At 40.7% G+C, this 21,221-nt stretch overlaps 1 protein-coding gene across 1 annotated transcript in view; it reads left to right on the forward strand.

Moving 5' to 3' along the window:
* The first annotated feature begins 5,189 nt into the window (after positions 1 to 5,189).
* Positions 5,190 to 21,221, forward strand: part of MCHR2 (melanin concentrating hormone receptor 2) — a 37,431-nt gene continuing 21,399 nt past the window's right edge. The window contains 4 exon segments of the mRNA XM_024997175.1: positions 5,190 to 5,326; positions 8,213 to 8,396; positions 9,986 to 10,063; positions 18,900 to 19,071. Of these exon segments, the coding sequence (XP_024852943.1) occupies positions 5,190 to 5,326; positions 8,213 to 8,396; positions 9,986 to 10,063; positions 18,900 to 19,071 (571 nt within the window).

Raw genomic sequence — 21,221 nt, forward strand, 5'->3', positions numbered from 1 at the left:
GCAGTCATGGGCAACAGCTGGACTATTCAGCTGACCTGACAGAGCTGGTCTGCCAGCCCTTCGCTCCTTGGAGAGGCTCCCTCCCGGTTTGCCTCTGAGCAGCTGGGGAGGGATTCTGCTCCACCGAAAGAACCTCTCTCCTGAAGAGACAGAGCCTGTTGCCTGCACCGCAGTGTCCCTGGGGGCCCATTTCAAGCTTGGCCGAACTGGGGGATGAGTAGAGGTTGCCCTGAAGTCCTCTATTCGCCACCGCAGCCTGTCTCTGTAACGTCAGCCGGTGTCTCACAAAGGGCACGGGAAACGCACACACCCACCCAGAACTCTTGCTGGTAGAGATTCGCTGAGTGTCTGTCCTCGCCCGAGCTTTTTCGTGTGTCTGCGTTGCGAACCTTGGGACTGGAGAGGAGGAGGGGGCTAAGTGTTGCCCTAAAAATACTTACCATTCTTTTGTTGTTAGGATCTGTTCTGGGGGAGGGTCGGGGGAGGGGAAGCTTGGCTTTGTCTTTGTCAGTAAACTCTCATTTACACACACACACAAATAATACATAAAAATAAATAAGTAAGCAAAGTTTGAGAGAGTCCAATTGGTTGGTAAGGGCTTAAAAGTCATTGCCAACTGTTCTAAGAGTTCATTTCAGGTTTATAGCAAGTCTAGGATTTACACAAACTGCCCTGAATAACTTAAAAGAATTCCAAAGTGTACGTACTATAGCAGGGATCCCCAACCTCCAGGATCTAATGCCTGATGATCTGAGGTGGAGCTGATGTAATTATAACAGAAATAAAGTGCACAATAAATGTAATGCACTTGAATCATCCCGAAACCATTCCCCTGCCCTCGCCCATGGAAAACTTGTTTTCCACAAAACCAGCCCTTGGTGCCAAAAAGGTTGGGGACAACTGTTGTATAGGATATTAATTAGGATTCTCCTTTGTGCTCAGTCATGTCCAACTCTGCAACCCCATGACTGTAGCCCAACAAGCTGCTCTATCTGTGGAATTTCCCAGGCAAGAATCCTGGAGTGGGTTGCCATGCCATCCTCCATGGGATCGTCCCAATCCAGGCACCAAACCCACATCCTTTGTGTCTTCTGCACTGGCAGGTGAATTTTTTACCACTGCACCCCCTGGGAAGCCATTTTATTTATTTATACAAAAATAAAATGAGTTTGGGAAGACATGGGTTAATGCAGTCCTTCTCAGAGCCTTTAATCTATCACTGTGGATTATGACTCTGAAAGAAGGAGTGAGGGAATTACATAACATACAATGTGCCTCAAACTCTTTTGACCAGTATAACAGTTATCTATTTCCACAATAATTCTGGATGAGCCATTCTAAACTCAGTGACTTTAAACAACCATTGTTTGTGCTCACAGACCAGCAGTTTGACTGAAACAGCTCTGATTCAAGTTGCAGGTTTATGGAGCTGGTATTCCATGCTCCTCTTGCTCTCCTCAGCCCAGCAGCCTTCTCCTCAGGCAATAGCAGAGGTTCACATGACATAGTGAAAAAGTATCTCTTAAGTCCCAGTCTGAGGATCATCACAGTATCTCTCTAATCTACACTCAACGGGACAAAGCAAGTTCACACAACCAAGCCCAAAATCAAGAGGTGATAAAATATGCTCTGTCCATGATGACATCATTGCAAGGAAGTGGTTCTAAAGAGAAGTAAAAGATCTGAAACCAACCAACCAACCTCTCATAATCATAGAATCCTTTGTTTATAGATCATCTCATGGCAGTAGAGTTCTACAGAACACACTTTCAGAAACACTGCGATATCTCATTGGTGTTTTTGCAATGTTCCTGTTAGTGGGAACAAAAACAGCAACATCCTGAGATGCAGCCATCTGAGAAATGTTTTTAAATCTCACAGTCTAAATGGGCATCTGTTAGATTCCTAACAGGAAAGAATTCTTCCATCTAATGGGACTTTAAAATCCCTCCTACCGTCACAACTCACTAGGAACTCAACCCCAAGAGTGAATACGAACACAGTACGTTCAGTTGGGAGACAGCACTCCTCGATAGCACCATCCAGAACACTGTCAAGGCTTTGGAGGGAGGCAGATCCTTTTATAGGAGTGGATGATTACGACTCACTTCTCAGAAGCTGTGCTCAAGTAAGTGTAAAGTCAAAGACCAAGTTAACAGCAGGTGGATCTAGGAGAGAAGAGACATCCCAGCCCAGGCCAGGGTCCTCAGAAGAAAGCCACACTAGGTCTATGAATAGTCCCTTATGTGGAGGAAGAGACCCCAGGACCCTTTGTGTGCCCTTGCAATTCATGCATACACGTGTGGAGTAAAGTGAACCTCATTTGCATCAGCATGTATGGTCTATCATCTTATTCATTTCTTTTATTTTTTTTTACAAGACCAGAATCAATAGACCACACCAAAAATTTCTGAACCAGATGATAAGCACAGTCAGAAGTCTGTGTCCTTCTGGGACAAAAAACAGTAGCACAAAATCAGGTCAGCAGCAGCTCCTACACTAACCACCAGTTCAGTTTCCAGCTTAGAAAAAAAGGCAATAATATCCAGGGGCCAGGTTTTAACTCTGAATCCCAGCTCCCCTCCTGCTCTTTAAAGGAAGTAATACCATCAAAAGAACTCACACTTAGGGTAACAACCACATGGGATTCTATTCTACTTCACTGCTTATTGTCTATTTAACTTTAAGCTCACTTTCTTTATCAGCAAAATGGGTAACACTTATTCTGTGCACCTTCCAGCATTGTTACAAAAATAAATAATATATGTAATGACACTTTTCAAAGTATATATAAAAGTGCCACCATAATGTTAGATAAGGTCACATATCCACCATCAACATCTATGGAACTGTCAAACATAAACAAAGGTGTGATTTAATATCATATGGTGATGTTTTCCTGAATAGTGGTCTCTCACACAGGCCTTTTAGCTACCAATGCCAAGTAAAACACAATGCAACATATTGGGCTATTTTTTTAAAATGGTTTCTTCACTTTTACAATATGGCAACAACAAAAAGATTTATTCATCCCTCATTTAGAGTACACAATCAGATAGAATTTGATTGTCATCATCATTATCAATCACTGGTAACAAGAATTGGAATGGCAAATATTATTGCAGAGGCCCCTGTTTTTTTTAAGAGAGATGCTTCCAGGTAAGAACTATAAGACAAGCTACCCTTGAGTTGACATGGAAAAGACTCAAAATCTTGTCAGGAATAGAAAAGTTGAACAGAGAAATAAACTTCAAGAATTTAACTTGGAGAAAATGTAAGGTTTACAAACTCATAGTGGACTACATTTTTATATTATCAGAGAAATAGAATATGCTTGTCAACAAGGGTATTGCCATAGACATTTTGATAACAGGTAAGAACCAACCTAAGAGATAGATCAGGTGGTTGGTTTCTTTTCTTTCTTCTCAAAGATGTTGTGATGAAATCTTGTTTATCATACTTACTAACAATCCTCACATCCTTCTAAAATCTTGGCCATTATGTCTCCCACTTTAAATTCTCTTAAAGTTCTCTTTAAATTCTTTTTCTCATTTTCATTCCTTTGGTTTTCTGTGAGAGATTTTAAGGCATGTACTCATTTAAAGGCAAAACTTTTTTTTTTTTTTTTTGCATACAGCACTAACTCTAAGGTCACTTCCAGTTCTAAAATAATAGAACTGGAATATAATCAGTGACACCACACGTGTTTTTTAAAAGTCTGATCTGTTGAATTTCTGAGTTTCTTTAATCTTTCAAGTTTTTCTGATTTTTCTAATTTAATGTGTAGACACATGACATTTCATCACATCATTCAGACCACTCAGATTACAGAAGGAGGAAAGATTGTAAAAGGTGCTGCAACTCCCATCATATCACTTGTGGAGTACTTACCACAAGCCAGGTCTGGTTTAAATGCTTTTGCACATGTCATCCCCATGAAGCCTTCCAGCATCCAGCGGAGGGAACTATTATTGACAGAACCCTCATTTTAAGGAAGGAGCAGTTGAGGATTAAAGACATTAAGGAACCTGCCCAAGGATATATGCCTAATAGTAAATGACAACACTGGAATGGATTTGGGGCTGCCTGTCTTCAGAACCCCATGAGGCTCTCTTGGGCAAAAAGTGGTCCAGCCTCAGCTTTATAAAAGCCAGCTTCTTTTCTAAGTAGCCACTAGAGGTCAGTAGATTTGTTCAAAGAGAAAACATGAAGCTCAAGCAGTTTTTCTGAGTTGAGTTACTAGCGGTTCGGTTTTGTTTGCTTTGTTGTTGGTTTTTGTTTTTGTTGGTGGTGGTGGTGGTTTGGTGTTTTTGTTTGGCTCTTTTTTGGAGATTTAAACTGGTTAAGCCAAAGTTCCTAAAAAGGGACTAACTCCTTGGAGACATTGTAAATTTCTTCTTTCCTCCTCCCCTCCCTCCTTCCTTCTCTTTAATCCCTTGGGACATCAGCAAACATTTGTAGAAATAAAAACAATCTCGGATTTCTGTTCCTTCACACTTCAGCTGAAAACATCCAGAAATGTTCACAGGAACTTGTGTGACTATCAGAGTGACTGATAACAACACAAGCTCCGCGAGAGCAGAGATATTTTAATATTTTATTCGCTACAGCCTCCCAAGCTCCTAGACGGGCGCCAAGCACACAGCAGGCGCTCAATAAAGATGCTCTGATTGGATGAAGCCAACTTTAAGTGGCAAGTGTGAGCCGGTCCTCTGGGACTCCAGCCCGCTTCTTGATCCTGACACTCCCTTTAGAAATGGAGACGGGGTGGGCTCCCTACCTGTTTTAGACCATGCTCTGGGTTCCAGAACCTCCCTCTCCTCCCCACCTCTCCGCAGCTGGAAGCAGCTGCGCGCGGTCTGGCCACCAGAGCTTGTCTGGTAGGACTCCAGTCTCCCAGAGGAAGGGCGTTCCAGGGGAGGACAGAGAGCACTCAGGTTTCCGCAGGGCCGGAGCTCCACGGCCGGGGCGGCAGCACTGGGCCGGCCGGGGGCCTCGGAGCCCGCCCGGGGGACCGAAAGGCCGGCCTCCACCCGCCGCTCCTCCCAGGGGCGGGTTGACCGACAGGTTTCGCATTGCACTGAGCATTTTCTCTCCACCCTCAAGGTAGAGTGGGCTTCTGCGGAGGCGCCGGCGAGACGGAGCGGAGAAGGGCGGGTGGCCAGTGGGTTTCATACACAACAAAGGAAATGGATACACAGATGGGAAAAGAAAGGCAGAATGGCTTTCAGAGAAGCAGCAGCCGCAGCTCAGAAAGCTGGAGCGCGCGGAGCTCACGCATCCGGCGTATTTCCGAGAGGAAAAATGCTGAATCAGAACCGCGAAGGCAAGGCATGCATCGCTGGGTTATGCTTCCCTAATCAGGGGTGCAGGATGCCTTTTTTAAACTAAAAAAGCCAGAGTTCCTCACCCAAGTTGATGCCCTCGGCCCCTCAGCCCACACCGTGTTTGCGCCTCTGGTCTCTTGGTTAACCTTGCATTACTCATCTGTCACATGGCGCGTGCAAGGTTGTCAGAACTCTGCCCATGCCCTTAGGAAGTTAGTAGCTGTCAGGGAACCGCAGAGAGCGGGGAGAAGGGAATGTGGGCTTTTGCACATCAGCCCAGAGCTTCTCAGAGTCCTTGAGAAATTCTAAAAGTTCTTTCTTTAGCAATGAGAGAGAAACGCACTCTCTTAAACTTCTTAGCAAGGTTTTGCCCCAAAGTTTTATATCTTTATTTGTAGTGGAATCTTATTAAAAGGCCCCTGAAGCTACTACTAAAACAGGCATAAACGTGCAATTGTCTTTATTTCCTGTATGCACAGAAATTTCACAGAACTTAGCTCAGTGCAAATGTGGGGGCCAGGTGTTTTCAATGAATGTTTTCTAATTTTTCTAATGTTGCATTTTCTATTTAACCTGTTTCCTAATATAATTTGTGGGTAGAGATGTGGAAAGAGGGTACAACCTAACTGGCATGACAGGATGGGGAGCCCACTATTTGTTTTTCATTTGGATCATGACATCTGTTTTTTTTTTTTAATTTATTTTAATTAGAGGCTAATTACTTTACAATATTGTATTGGTTTTGCCATACATCAACATGAATCCACCACGGGTGTACACATGTTCCCAATCCTGAATTCCCCTCCCACCTCCCTCCCCATACCATCCCTCTGGGTCATCCCAGTGCACCAGCCCCAAGCATCCTGTATCCTGCATCAAACCTGGACTGGCGATTCATTTCTTACATGATAGTATACATGTTACAATGCCATTCTCCCAAATCATCCCCCTCCTCCCTTTCCCACAGAGTCCAAAAGACTGTTCTATACATCTGTGTCTCTTTTGCTGTCTCGCATACAGGGTTATCATTACCATCTTTCTAAATTCCATATATATGTGTTAGTATACTGTATTGGTGTTTTTCTTTCTGGCTTACTTCACTCTGTATAATCAGCTCCAGTTTCAACCACCTCTGTTTTATGTCACCTTTGAATCGGCCTTTTGCAGAGCAGACATGCCCTCTTCTATTGCCTCGTGGCTATGACAAGATAGTTACAAGGTCAGGATTGCTTGACTCCTAGCCTAGCACAGCTTGTTAAACTGCACAGAGTAATATATTCCAATAAAAGAGTTTGGGGAATAAAGAAGCATCAGTGTGCAGCCCACCCACCAGAAATATTAATGTTGATTGCTAAACAGAAATTGAGATTGAGTAGGAAAACCATCAGGCACTTTAAAGAGGAACCTGGTACAGTCCTATGAGTCCAAGATGCTACGAGGGAACAAATTCCATGTTTAGTGTCAGCCTGCTTTCCTCAAACCCCCCAGAAGTGGATTTGGGGAGAGGATTACTGCAATCTAGTGATAAGTCTAGCATCTCATTAGAGTTGAGCCTGTACCTCTTAACACAAGTGATGGGCTAAATGTGTAAGGTGCAGCAATTGTTCCACCAGACATCAAATTTCCCAGTTAACTAGATTGGCCCCAGAGTATAATATGGGGGTTCCCTCTACAGAACCTTTGAAAGCCCACTAGATCCAGTGGTCAGGGCAGTGTCTGGTCAGAGGCCCTAGGTGCCCTGGGAAGGAGAGTCGCAGCTCCCAATCCACAAAGGACAAACAATGGGACATGCCCTGAAGACACTGGGACTCTTCTACCTGTTACCATGACCCCTCCTGCATGCCACCTGGAAGGAAGCAAGGCTTTCACTTACCTCGCGTCCCACACTCACCCACCCCCAATCTCCTCTGCATTTATTTTTAACATTCTGATCCTCAGAAGTGAAATGAAATAAATACAGGTAGGGGAAATTGGAGAGAGCAGGAAATGGGGAAAGAGGGAGGAAGACTTGTTCATGCCTCAGGCCTAAGGAAAAGAAAGAACTTTTGACAAGAGCCTACTCTGCTTTAAGCAATGTTTGGGTGCTTCATTGTATTAAACCCCCATGAGTGCGATGATAGAGAGTATCATTCTCCCACTTCACCAATGGGGAAACCACGGGTGGGAAAAATGAGGCTCAGAGAGGTTGGTGACTACTTGAAGTCACACAGTTAGAAAGTGACAGGGTTCAGATTAGGCCCTAAACTGTCAGATTCCTCCAGGAAGGTAGCATGCTTGACCTGTGAGGGTGGAGGAGGAAAGCCCGCGTGCCTCTGTCCTCTCTGTATGTCTAGCTCCTGGCTACCCTGAAGAGGGGTAACTTGGAATAAAATGATCAAAAGCTGTGCCCCAGGGATATAAAGAGATACCTGGGTCTCTTACAGAAGTGCTGGGCCTCACAGATGGTCTGCTCCCCTTCTCTCCCTGTCCTCTGTCTCCATGTCTACACTCTCTCATTCCTCTGACCCCAAACTAGGGGTCAAATGCTAGGGAACCCCAAATGCTAGGGTTCCAGAACCACTGACAGGTATCCTTTCTCTCCCTGGGTACCACCTTTTCACACCGTACCTGGGTTTCTTCTTTCTATCCCATGCTAACAGAATCGGGGATGTTATAAAGATCCCTTGACCAGTCCTGGTGTCTGAGTGATTTCCTGGGTCCAGCAAAGGGACCAAGTTTCCAGAGCCTTGAAGACAAGGGCTAACACCCCAAAATATGGACTCATTTTTCCACTCTACCTTCATTGGCTGAGCAGCTGCCAAGAACAAAGGCCACATCTCCCGATACCTGGCAAACAAATGCAGTATTGTCTCATGAATCGATTGCTTCTCTGAGGTGCCCACCAGTGTTTTGGGGGAGAAGCTTCGAGAACAAGTTGAGGCGCAGCTGTCCTTCCATGAGACTGGAGAGATTCCCCGAAAGAATCTGGATGTCATGAAGGAGGCAATGGTTCAGGCAGAGGAAGCGGCTGCTGAGATTACTAGGAAGCTTGAGAAACAGGAGAAGAAACGCCTGAAGAAGTTTGAAAAGGCTGGCTGCAATTGCCCTGGCTTCTTCAGAAAATAGTAGTGCCCCAGAGGAGAGTGAGGAGACAAGTGAAAGACTCAAAAAGAAGAAAAAGTAAAAGCCCCAAGAGGCTCCTCAGGAGAATGGAATGAAAGACCCATCTGTCTCTTTTTCCAAACCCAAGAAAAAGAAATCTTTTTCCAAGGAAGAGCTAGTTAGTAGTGATCTTGAAGAGACAGCTTGCACTGGAAGTCTTCCCAAGAGGAAGAAATCTTTTCCCAAAGAAGAACCAGTTAATGACCCTAATGAGTCAGAAAACAAAAGGTCCCCAAGGAAAAGCAGAAAGTGTCTTCCAAGGAGGAGCCACTCAACAGTGGACCTGAAGAGGCTACTTCCCCCAAGAGCAGCAGCTCCAAGAAAAAGAAAAAGCTCTGAAAGTTATCCCAGGAAAGTTAGAATGGACATCTTCCTAGTGGGGCATAACTTACGGAGGTATTCCCTATCCCATCCCCTAAAGCCCAGTAAAAATTAAAAAAAAAAAAAAAAGATCCCTTGAAATATAGCAGCAGATGCACATCTAAGGCCCAAACTAAGCATGTCTTCAAGGTCTGCAGAGTGTAGGGATTCCCCTGCCTAGGGTGGGAAGCCTGAGAGGGTAGATGACTGGAGACGCTTAGGCAGACTCGGGGGTCTCTCTCTTTGGAAAGGGCAGAAGGAAATGGAAAGGGAGGAGATGGAGAGGGAGAGAGAGAATGATTCTGATGCAGGGAAGACTTTATAGAGAAGTTTTTAAAAATTGGATTCAATTGTGTAAAAATTAATGTTGACACAGTGACAGTCTTTTACAAATTTCCTGTGACTTAGAGCTAATTACCATGCATCACAGTAACAGCTGTATTTCATTAAATTTCAGAATAACTTGGGTACATCTTATTTAATTAATAAAACTCTTAACTCTTTCTGTATATTCAAGTGAAATAGCTGGATCACAGATCCAAGTATTTGGCATGATTACTGATTGCAATAAACACACACACAAACATACATACAAATATACCCACGCACTTCCCTACAAAAGCAACCTGTTTCAGTGTGCCCTGCCCAGCCCTGACAATCAGATGTTCCCAGGTAAGGTGACCTCTCCTTAGCATGAGAACGGTTCAGATTTAGTAGAGGATGATGGAGTATATTGACCTTCCTTTGGTCCATCTCACTCACCCGTGTGGGAGAGTTTGTGGTACTGAGGAAACTCAGACACCTGGAAACTAGTATTTAACAAAGCTCCACAGTTGATTGAATAAAGCTTGCCAGTGTGCTTTTAGAATGCTTACTTTCTCATTAATTTATAGACAAACAATAAAACATAATAATCAGTATATAAATTGAAATTATCAAATTAATCAAAATATGTACGAAACATAGCCACTATATTCATATGAGACTATTTAACACTAGCAGATTTTCAGCAACAGACTCTCTTCTTAAAATAAAAAGCTTATAGATTAGGTAGGCAAAGAGTCAAGTGATTAAAAAATATATTTTTTTTAATTTAACTGTTTTTGCCAAGAAGGAATATAAATTTTTCAGAAATTTTCTTCTTTAATCTTATTTAGGATTATACCCCATATAATCCTTTAAAAGCATATGAAATAAGAGATAAACTGAGGCAAGCTAAAAAGGATATGAGATGGGTTAGAATTATACTAATGAAATTTTAAATTAATAGCAATATAAATAATTATTGTGTGTTATCAAGGACATTTTCTCTAATCAGCATTCTAAGGCAGCTCTGTCCAACAGAAAAATGAGCAACCAAGGCAAACCACATATGTAATTATAAATTTTCTAGGAGCCACATTTAGAAAGCCAAAAGGAACAGGTAAGATTAATTTTAATAATATATTTTATTTAATCACTATATAAAAATGATCATTTCCATATGTAATCAACATAAACTTGTAATTAAGGCACTGATTTATTTTTTTATATTTAGTCAAATTCAAAATGTTGTGTATAGTCTATATTTACAGTGCATCTCAATTCAGACAAGCCATTTTTCATGTGTTCAATAAGCCACATGTAGCTAGTGGCTGCTGAGGTGCTAGGGAAAGGTCAATTTCACATGCATACTGTGCTACTATATTAGGTGATAGGGAAAAAATGATGAAGAAAACATGACTCCTGTCCTCAGTGAAGGCAATGTGTAGGAAGTCTTTTGAGCTAGGAATCTTCCTAGGGGGTCCAGGACTATTAGCCTATATGTACCTTTCTCCAAATTAGAGATTCTCTCCTTCCCCAAGTCACTTCACTCCCATCTGTCAGAAAATGAATATAATATGCTGGTTCTATTAAAATAAGATACTCTACTACCACCGGTCAAAAAATGTTTTTATAAATATATAAATCTATGATGACTACAAAGTAAATGAAACACCTTCCCCTCGAAGTAGGGCTTCCCTGGTAGCTCAGAGAGTATAGAATCACCAGCTGTGCCTGAGACCTGGGTTTAATCACTGGATTGGGAAGATCCCCTGGAGGAGGAAATGGCAATCCACTCCAGTATTCTTGCCTGGAGAATTCCATGAACAGAGGAGCCTGGTGGGCTACACTCCATGGGGTCGCAAAGAGTCAGACATGGCTGAGAAACACTACAACACTACAACAAAACATGACTCCTGTCCTCAATGAAGGCAATATATAGGAAGTCTTTTGAGCTAGGAACCTTCCAAGGGGGTCCAGGACTATTAGCCTACATGTACCTTTCTCCAAATTAGAGACTCTCTCCTTCCCCAAGTCACTTCACTCCCATCTGTCAAAAAATTATCTAAGTCTCAGTTTCCCCCATACTTTGAGATAGGTACTGTTCTTATTACTCTTTACTGAGACTTAGATTCCTCAACTGAAGTTACACATTGCAAGTGGCAGAATGCAGTACAATTTATATAACCATAAACCCTTAAATATTGGGATGCAACTCCAGGAAGTAGAAATCTTATTGGTTTTGTTCTTTGCTATAAACACTGTAATGTAATGAGTGAATGGATGACTTAAAGTTGAGCATACCTAATCATTAAAATAGAGATTGCCCAAACACAGGTTCAGTAGAATTGGAGGAGATGAGTGAATGAGGTGAAAAATAATGAGATCTCCCAGTTAGTTGGGCCACAACTTAGAGAGAAAATCTACACCCTGGACCTCATAGGTATGTGTGCATGTGTATATGGATGGGGTGGAGGCAGGTATATACAATTGTTTTATTTTGTGCTTTGTGGCTATTGAAGCATTCTTAATGATTTTATGACTTGTTAGCAGCAGATTTTTTTCCCCAGCTGATTTTTTTCTGATATTTAACTTGAAAATAGTAACAGGTAGCCATAAACTTGGTTCATTAGATTCATGACTATGGTTACTGAAAAATAGTTGAGGATTATTATTTCAGGATTTATTTCTAAAAATAATCAAAATTGTGTGAAACTGTCATTCAGATGTAAATAAACTCATCATCTGTTCTTTTGATTTATTCTCCACATCATGCTCCTCTTTGCCATGTACATATTCTTATCACTTTTCAGACTTCTTAACACTTTCTTTTTTCTTTAAAAAAGTCTAATTTCCTTGAAACTCATTCCTCCTTTTGCTTGTCCTAGTCATCATGAATAAATTGTGTATGTATGAAGGTGTCAGTGTATATAGATGAACGATGTGTATCAGAATACATTAAACTGACACTGTCAGTCTTCTTTTAACACCAACCTCACAAGCATAAATTTCCTTTTTTTTTTTTAAGAAAAAAAAAATCTTCTTACAAAATGACATTCTCAACTACTTAAGACCAGTTTTCTGGGGTTATATTCCAAGTCAGTATTAAAACTTGCAATTTAATAAATGAGAAAGTTTTCTACCCAGAAAAGTTTCAAGGGAAAGTATTGATTACCTGGGTGGATGGAGTCACTCCAGAGGTACCACGTGAAGAAAGACAAGGATAGTGCAGGGTGTTTCCTGCAAAACAGTTTTTATTAAGTTAGTCTTATTTAAGCATTGGCTTTTTTTTTTTTTTTTTTAGTTGCACCATGTAGCATGCAGGATCTTAGTTCCCTGACAGGGGATAGGACCCAAGTCCCTTGCGGTGGAAACATGGAGTCTTAGCCACTGGACTGCCAGGGAATTCCTTAAGCATTGGCTTTTGTTGTAATATCAGAGGGAGCTGACCTGGATAAAAATGGCCCTTAGATATAATGAAATCATATTTAACAATTGAGACACTGTTTATATAAAAAGTTCTTTAAAATAACCTCTTGAGTAAATATTAATAATATTTAAAATATGAACAATTTAAAAATAATGCTTAAAAGTTTTCAACAGCTAATATTTACCAGCCATCAGTGAATTCATATTTTCTTCCTATATATTTAACTAATGAGTAGTGTCTATTAAGGACAGGAATATAAGTATATGTTACTTTGTGAACCTTGTGAAACACTAAATATTACTGGACACTAGCTTTTCATGTTTGGCTGTCATATAACTGGGGGGCAAGCAGGCCACCACCTGCAATAGCTAACAAGACAAGATGAAGAACAAGGGGATTATTTTCCTTGACATGAATTTATTATTCAACTGATGCATTTCTGAAGTTTGAAATTAAGTGAATTGATCAAGTAACAAATTTCTTAAAAATATGACGCATTCACAAAATTTTACTTAGAATTTTCACAAATGCATCAATTTGCCTTTACTTAGAATTCTAACATTTACAGCAGATGCTAAGTATTGGGTTTTGATTGACAACAGGAAAACAGTCACAGCCAAGATACCAGGGCTTTTACTCTGTCAGATTTTTACTGATACGAGTGAAAATTTTAGATGAAAGGTTGAAGTTTACTTTCAGAGCTCTTTCTACACATAGTATTATTTCATAGATAACTTCCTTCCCCACTCTCTGAAGTCCCCATCTTCCTCAGAAAAGCTGAGAGCTGGGAGATAAAATAAAGCAAGAGGTACAGAGAGATAGAAGGGTGAAGATGAAGAGATTTGCGTTGAGATTTAAATAGCCCAGGAGTTGTCACTAACATTTTTAACATTTGTTAAATGTTTTAAAAAATTAATGTATAGCCATATACATTACACTCCCAAATTTTAGATGTGAGACTGTTAGTCTTGGAAACACACAGTGTGAATGTTGGCTAAAACTTGGGGAGTTACATTCCTGTAGATTCTATTTGGAGGAGAGATATTGAAATACATAAATGATTTGGGAGATGATGGATATGCTATACATAATTCATTGGAAAAAGTTTGCATATGTCTTAAACTTAAATCACTGTTCCCAAAAGTACATATGTTTGCCAAGCCTATTAATTTCAATATATAATCCATATTTTCTTTTTTAACTTTGTGAAAATGCTAAAAAGAAGTTGTCATAAAAGTTAAATTTTCACCTCTTATCTTGAATGCTAGATTTCTGTGTATCTCCTCAAATCACTCTTAAACATCATATTTTTTCATGACCTAATAACAGAATGAAAACTGAAATAAACTAATCATCTAGACTTTTTCAAATAGCCACGTTTGTTGTTTTAAAGACAACATGAGGTCACTGAGTGTGATTGTTTTTCTGCATGATATTTTTCAGAGTTCAGTCAGTCATATATAACTGTTTTGCCTGAAAATACTTCTTTTGCTAAGTTTTTGCATATATTTAGGCATCAAATTTCAGCATAACAAAAGCATAAAGTTAACATTTATATTAGCTGATTTTTAAAGTTTGAAGTAACTGAATAGAAAAGTGGGAAAATTAAGATGAAAATAGGTACTAACATTAAAAAAGAAGAATGAACATAAATTTAGGTTATTGCCTTGAAACTACATGGTCGATGTCAGACTGCTTTGTAAAAACTATTTTTTACTATCAATATTACCTGCAGAGCCATATATAAAACCCTCTCTTTAGCGGTGATCATCAATCTGACTTTTCCAGTTATCGCTTCTTTGCTTTTCTTTATATTTTTACTGTTATTATATGTATCTGTGGAAAATTATTAAAGAGATGGGAATACCAGACCACCTGACCTGCCTCCTAAGAAACGTGTATGCAAGTCAAGAAGCAACAGTTAGAACTGGACATGGAACAACAGACTGGTTCCAAATCAGGAAAGGAGTACATCAAGGCTATATGTGGTCATCCTGCTTATTTAACTTATATGCAGAGTACATCATGAGAAACACTGGGCTGAAAGAAGCACAAGCTGGAATCAAGACTGCTGGGAGAAATATCAATAATCTCAGATATGCAGATGACACCACCCTTATGGCAGAAAGCAAAGAGGAATTGAAAAGCCTCTTGACAAAGGTGAAAGAAGAGAGTGTAAAAGCTGGCTTAAAACTTGACATTCAGAAAACTAAGATCATGGCATTCTGTTGCATCACTTCATGGCGAATAGATGGGGAAACAGTGACAGACTTTATTTTCTTGGGCTCCAAAATCACAGCAGATGGCAATTATAGCCACGAAATTAAAAGTCGCCTGCTCCTTGGAAGGAAATCTATGACCAACCTAGACAGCATATTAAAAAGCAGAGACAACACTTTGCCAACAAAAGTCCATATAGTCAAAGCTACAGTTTTTCCAGTAGTCATGTAAGGATGTGAAAGTTGGGTCATAAAAAAGGCTAAGCACCAAAGAATTGATGCTTTTAAACTGTGGTGTTGGAGAAGACTCTTGACTGCAAGGAGATCCAACCAGTCTATCCTAAAGGAAATCAGTCCTGAATTTTCATTGGAAGGAGTGATGCTTAAGCTGAAGCTCCAATAGTTTGGCCACCTGATATGAAGAGCCAACTCATTGAAAAAGACTCTGATGTTGGGAAAGATTGAAGGCAGGAGGAGAAGGGGACAACAGAGGACAAGATGGTTGGATGGCATCACCAACTCTCTGGATATGGGTTTGAGCAAGCTTCCGGAGATGGCAAAGGACAGGGAGGCCTGGCGTGCTGCAGTCTATGGGGTCACAAAGAGCTGGACATGACTGAGCAACTGAACAACAACAAATATGTATCCCTAATAATACTATAAAGAAAGCTGAGCGCTGAAGAATTGATGCTTTTGAACTGTGGTGTTGGAGAAGACTCTTGAGAGTCCCTTGGACTGCAAGGAGACCCAACCAGTCCATCCTGAAGGAGATCAGTCCTGGGTGTTCTTTGGAGGGACTGATGTTGAAGCTGAAACTCCAATACTTTGGCCACCTGATGCAAAAAGCTGACTCATTTGAAAAGACCCTGATGCTGGGAAAGATTGAGGGCAGGAGGAGAAGGGGGACGACAGAGGATGAGATGGTTGGATGGCATCACCGACTCAATGGACATGGATTTGGGTGAACTCCAGGAGTTGGTGATGGACAGGGAGGCCTGGTGTGCTGCGGTTCATGGGGTCACAAAGAGTTGAACATGACTGAGCGACTGAATGGAACTGAACAATATAGATTAGTTTTGCCTGTGTTTTAAAATTCTACCTAAATGGAATCATACTATATGAACTTTTGCTTTTTACCCAATCTTAAATTGTTAGATTCATTCATGTTATTGTGTCTGTATATATTGTATCTGTTATATATTGTATCAGTTCCCTTCTAGTGCTGTACAATATTTCATTATGTCAATTTATCACTTCTGGTAACCATCATTTTACTCTCTGTTTCTATAAGATCAGCATTTTTAGATTCCACTTGTAGATGAGAACATACAGTGTTTGTCCTTCCCATCTTATTTCACTTAGCACAATGCCCTTGAGGCTCATCCATGTTATCACAAAAGACAAGATTTCACTCTTTTTTATGGCTCAATATTATTCCTGTGTGTTTGTGTATCACATTTTCTTTTTCCCATCAGTGCACACTGAGACTATCTCTATGTCTTGGCAAATGTAAATAATGCTACAATGAACATAGGAGTACACGTATCTTATGATACTGATGTATTCAGACCCTGATGCTGGGAGGGATTGGGGGCAGGAGGAGAAGGGGACCACAGAGGATGAGATGGCTGGATGGCATCGCTGACTCAATGGACATGAGTGTGGGTAAACTCCGGGAGTTGGTTATGGACAGGGAGGCCTGGCGTGCTGCGATTCACGGGGTCGCAAAGAGTCGGACACCACTGAGCAACTGAACTGACTGACTGAACTGATTCATTTCTTTCAGATGTATCCCAGGAGTGGTACATTAAAACTAGTAGTTCTAGTTTTTAATTTTTTGAGGAAAGTCCATTCTGATTTCCATAGTAGTTGCACTAATTTACATTCCTACAAATAGTGCAAAATGATTCACTTTTTTCCACATCTTTGACCCTTGTTCTTTTCTTTTTTTATAATGGCCATCCAAACAGATATGAGAAAATAACTCATTGTAGTTTGATTTGCATTTTCCTGACAGTTTTGTTGACATCTTGTCATATACCTGTTGGCCATTTGTCTGTCTCCTTCGGAAAAAAATGTCTATTCAACTCCTTTGTGCTTAGTCGCTCAGTCGAGTCTGACTCTTTGCAACCCCATGGACTGTAGTGCATCAGGCTCCTCTGTCCATGGGGATTCTCCACGCAAGAATACTGGAGTAGTTTGCCATGCCCTCCTCCAGGGGATCTTCCCAACCCAGGGATCAAACCCAGGTCTCCCACATTGGAGGCAGATTCTTTACCATCCGAGCCAACTAGATTGCTTGTATTTTGCTAGTGAGTTGTATAAGTTCCTTATGTATTTTGGATATAAATCACTTATCAGATGGCTGGTTTGAAAATATTTTCTCCCATTCAGTAGGTTATCTTTTGATTTTGCTGATTATTTCTTTTGTTGTACAGACTCTTTTTACTTTGATATAGCCCCATTTGTTTATTTTTGCATTTGTTCCTTCATTTTGATGTCATGTCCAAAAAATCATAGCCCAGACAAGTGTCAATGGACATTTTCCCTGTGTTTTCTTCTTTTAGTTTTATAGTATGGTCTTACATTTAAGTCTTGAATGCATTTAAATCAGCATATAAGCAATGTGTCTTTGCATGCTTGCTGGTCATTGCCCTCAAAAATATTTTGAGGATTTTCTGATACCTTAGGATACCTGTTTTTCCCTTTAAAAAGGATTTGCATTTCTATCTACCCGGTATCTAGGGGGCTTTGCAGACCTGGACCACCTCATATTAAGTTCAAGCCTTGAGAGTCCATGGCCTGCCCACTCATGGTCTAAATCTGCAAGGATTCTTCTAGAGCTTCCCAGTGAAAATCTGCTTTTCTTTTCCTTCTCTCTCTCCTCTCCATTCCAAAGTCACCAAGGCAGCTCTCAGAGTTCCCAATGGTTGTGGAGGTAAGAAAGAAAAATGTAAATCAGGTTCATTCATAGCTAAGGACATTGCCCCTGGGGCTCCAGCTCAGAAGAAGGGTTCTTCTGCAAACTTCTCTACCTTCAATAGGCTGAGAGCCTTGACGTCCCTCTGGACAAAATACAGACATTCAACCAGAGCTCAAATTGTTGTGGCATTAAGCACCTTCTGGAGAAAGATAGCCTTGATGATTCAATATTCCTCTTACCTTGCAGTTACTGGATCTCATCTAAAAACTAGCCAAGGAGGGGCCACTAATTTTTCAGATCTTGAATATTTTTAAATTGCTGTGTACACACACACACACACACACACACCCATATATACATTTTGCTCATAATATTTTATTTCTTTCAGTGAGAGAGTTAATCTGAGTTACTCAGTTTACTATTACCAGAAATAACACTTAGATGGCATTTTTTTAATGTCTTTTATCAAGATGGTTGACCAACCAAATAATTTCATGGCTCCATTGGTTTTGTTTGTTTACTTTTTATTTTCAGGTTGGTAGCTGGACATTTTTTCCGTGCCATAATTCTTCTTTGAACATGGTCCCCTGAATTACTACAACACTTCCCTTCCCACACTGTCCTTTACTGATCTAACTCTTCCTCATCCCTCAAGACAGGCCAGGAATCATCTTGGGAAGTCTTATCCCACTGCTTTTCTAAGCAATCAGAGTTGGAGTCTCCCATTCATTTTTATCAGAGATAAGAGAAGATATACTTAACAACCTAGGCACTGTGGGGGTTCTAGCCAATACGACTGACGTGCAAGTCAATAAGAACAGATGCCAGCTGTAAACAACCAGCACCAGTGTGTCCTGAGTAAATATTAGCTGTGATTGAAGCACGTACTACAATCAGGTGGAGAACACGTACACACTATCCTGGTATACTGTTCAATAATTTACTGTTTCCATATCTCCTCTGGTAATTCATCACATCATATGGACAGGAAGCAATCATACTCACCCTGGAATCTTATGTTGCATGAGTTCTTGGTGCAAAGAAAGCCCCAATAAATATTTGTGGAATTAACAAAAACTTATATGGAAGGAATTACCTCAAAATTTCATTAAATAAATCACATCCTATTCCTTCACAGCTTTAACTACTGGGGGTTCATGGACAATGAATTTATTTCACTCATCCTATTGTAACAGGATGTTACATCCTGTTGTAACACCTTTGCTGAACTTTTGAACAAATCATGGAATGGAGAGTTCGCTTATCAAACCCTCAGCATGGTGGATACTGTCATCCTACCTTCCATGGTTGGGATTCTCTGTTCAACAGGGATGGTTGGCAACATCCTCATTGTATTCACTATAATAAGCTAAGGGCTTCTTTTTCGTTTCCATAATTAACTTCGTTCTATACTTCCTAAATGAATCCTTTCTCCCTTGTAGAATTTTTCCTAATGAAATCAGATTTTGGAAACATTTGTTTAAGATACTTAAAGAGGATCTATAGATATTTTCATCATGTAAATATTTTCATCAAGTAAATGCTGAGTCACAAATATCAAAATGAAGAAACCTAGGCCAATGCTGACTGCTGAGTCAGTCAATTTTTAGAGCAGCAATTCTTATTCTTAGCCACACATTAGAACCATGATGGAGCTTTTAAAAATCCTAACACACAGTTTTTCCCCCAGACAAATTAACTCTGAATCTCAGGCAGCAGAGCCCAGGCAAGGATTGAAACTGTTTCAAGGCAACTATTTTATTTTCTGGCAATAAGAGTTGCCAGCCTAAGAGGCTGATCTGGTTTGGCTGGTAAGAGAGACTCTTCTGCACTCATTTGGGCAAGAGAGAGACTCTCCCAATCACCCAAACATTCAAGCAGTCATGCATGGTGGGCTATTCCCTACAATACAGACCACCCGTGTGGGCCAAGCTGAGAGGCATCTGCCCCCTATCACCTCCTGCCTTTCTGTCACAATCCCCACCTAATTCAGCTAATTTCCTGCTTCCTCTCAAACTAACAGCATAAGGTTTAACTTGGAGCATGAAGAACAAGTTACAGTTGGCCCCCGATATCCATGGGCTCAGTATCTGCAGGTCCCACACCTGCAGATTCAAGCAATTTCAAAACTATCTTGAAAAAAATTCCAGAAAGTTCAAAAAAAGCAAAACTTGAATTGACCGTGCTCTGGCAGCTATTTCCATAGCATTTACATTGTATTTAATACTGTTTACATAGTATTTTCACAGCATTAGGTACTATAAGTAATCTAGAGATGATTCAATGTATTAGGGAGAATGTGTGTTGGTTATAAAGAACACGGCACCATTTTATGTGAGGGACTTGAGCATCTTCGGATGTTGGTATGGGGGGTCGGGGCGGTGGCTGTCCTAGAAATGATCCCTTGTGGATATAGAGGGACCACTGTACTTGTTCTCTACCAGCTTCAGAAAATGGATTTAGAGTTCATATACACATGCCACATTATTACATGATCATCTTTGCTCTACTGATTATTTTCACATTTAAGTTTTACTTGTTTTAATACATACAACATGTTAAAACTTTTTTGACCTGGTCTATGATCATGCTTAAAGCCACCATTTTAAAAGATTTTTGTCCTCAGTTCAGTTCAGTCACTCAGTCATGTCCGACTCTTTGTGACCCCATGCACTGCAGCACGCCAGGCCTCCCTGTCCATCACCAGCTCCCGGAGTTTACTCACGATCATGTCCATTGAGTCGGTGATGGCATCCAACCATCTCATCCTCTGTCGTCCCCTTCTCCTCCCGCCTTCAATTTTTTGTCCTTATTTATATATTATAAAACAATTTTAGGGCTTCCCTTGTGCCTCAGTGGTAAAAAATCCACCTGCCAATGCAGGAGACATGGGTTCCAACCCTGGTTCGGGAAGATCACACACTCTGTGGAGCAACTAAGCCCATGTGTCACAACTATCGAGCCTGTGCTCTAGAGCCAGGGAACCGCAAGGACTGAGCCCTTGTCCTGTGACTACAAACTGGAGAAGGAAATGGCAACCCCACTCCAGTATTCTTGCCTGAAGAATCCCGTGAACAAAGGAGCCTGGACAGTTACAGTCTATAGGGTCGCAAAGAGTCAGGCACAAGTGAAGGGACATAGTACACAGGCAGTGCACATGAAACAAATCATCAAAACTCTCATTAAAACTACAAAGATGGTTGGATTTCCCATGTGCATGGAAGAATCCTCACAGGACCAACTGAAAACAAGAGCAGCCCTGGGGATGGTAATACGAATGACACTATCCCTAAGAAAGCCCATCACTAGTCACTTTCCCCATTTGGCTTCTTATCAGCCAGGCCACTTTCAAATTTTATTCTCATTATCTCTGTAGTTAAATATTGTATATCAATGGTATTTTTATACCATCCATAATTGAAGGTTTATTTGGTATACTGGAATTCTACTTCTAGTAAATTCAGGCATTCCTTATTGTGTCCTGTAAAACCATTTGTGAATATCAAGCATTTAAAATT

This window comes from Bos taurus, chromosome 9 (assembly GCF_002263795.3).
Source record: "Bos taurus isolate L1 Dominette 01449 registration number 42190680 breed Hereford chromosome 9, ARS-UCD2.0, whole genome shotgun sequence".
Lineage (NCBI taxonomy): Eukaryota > Metazoa > Chordata > Mammalia > Artiodactyla > Bovidae > Bos > Bos taurus.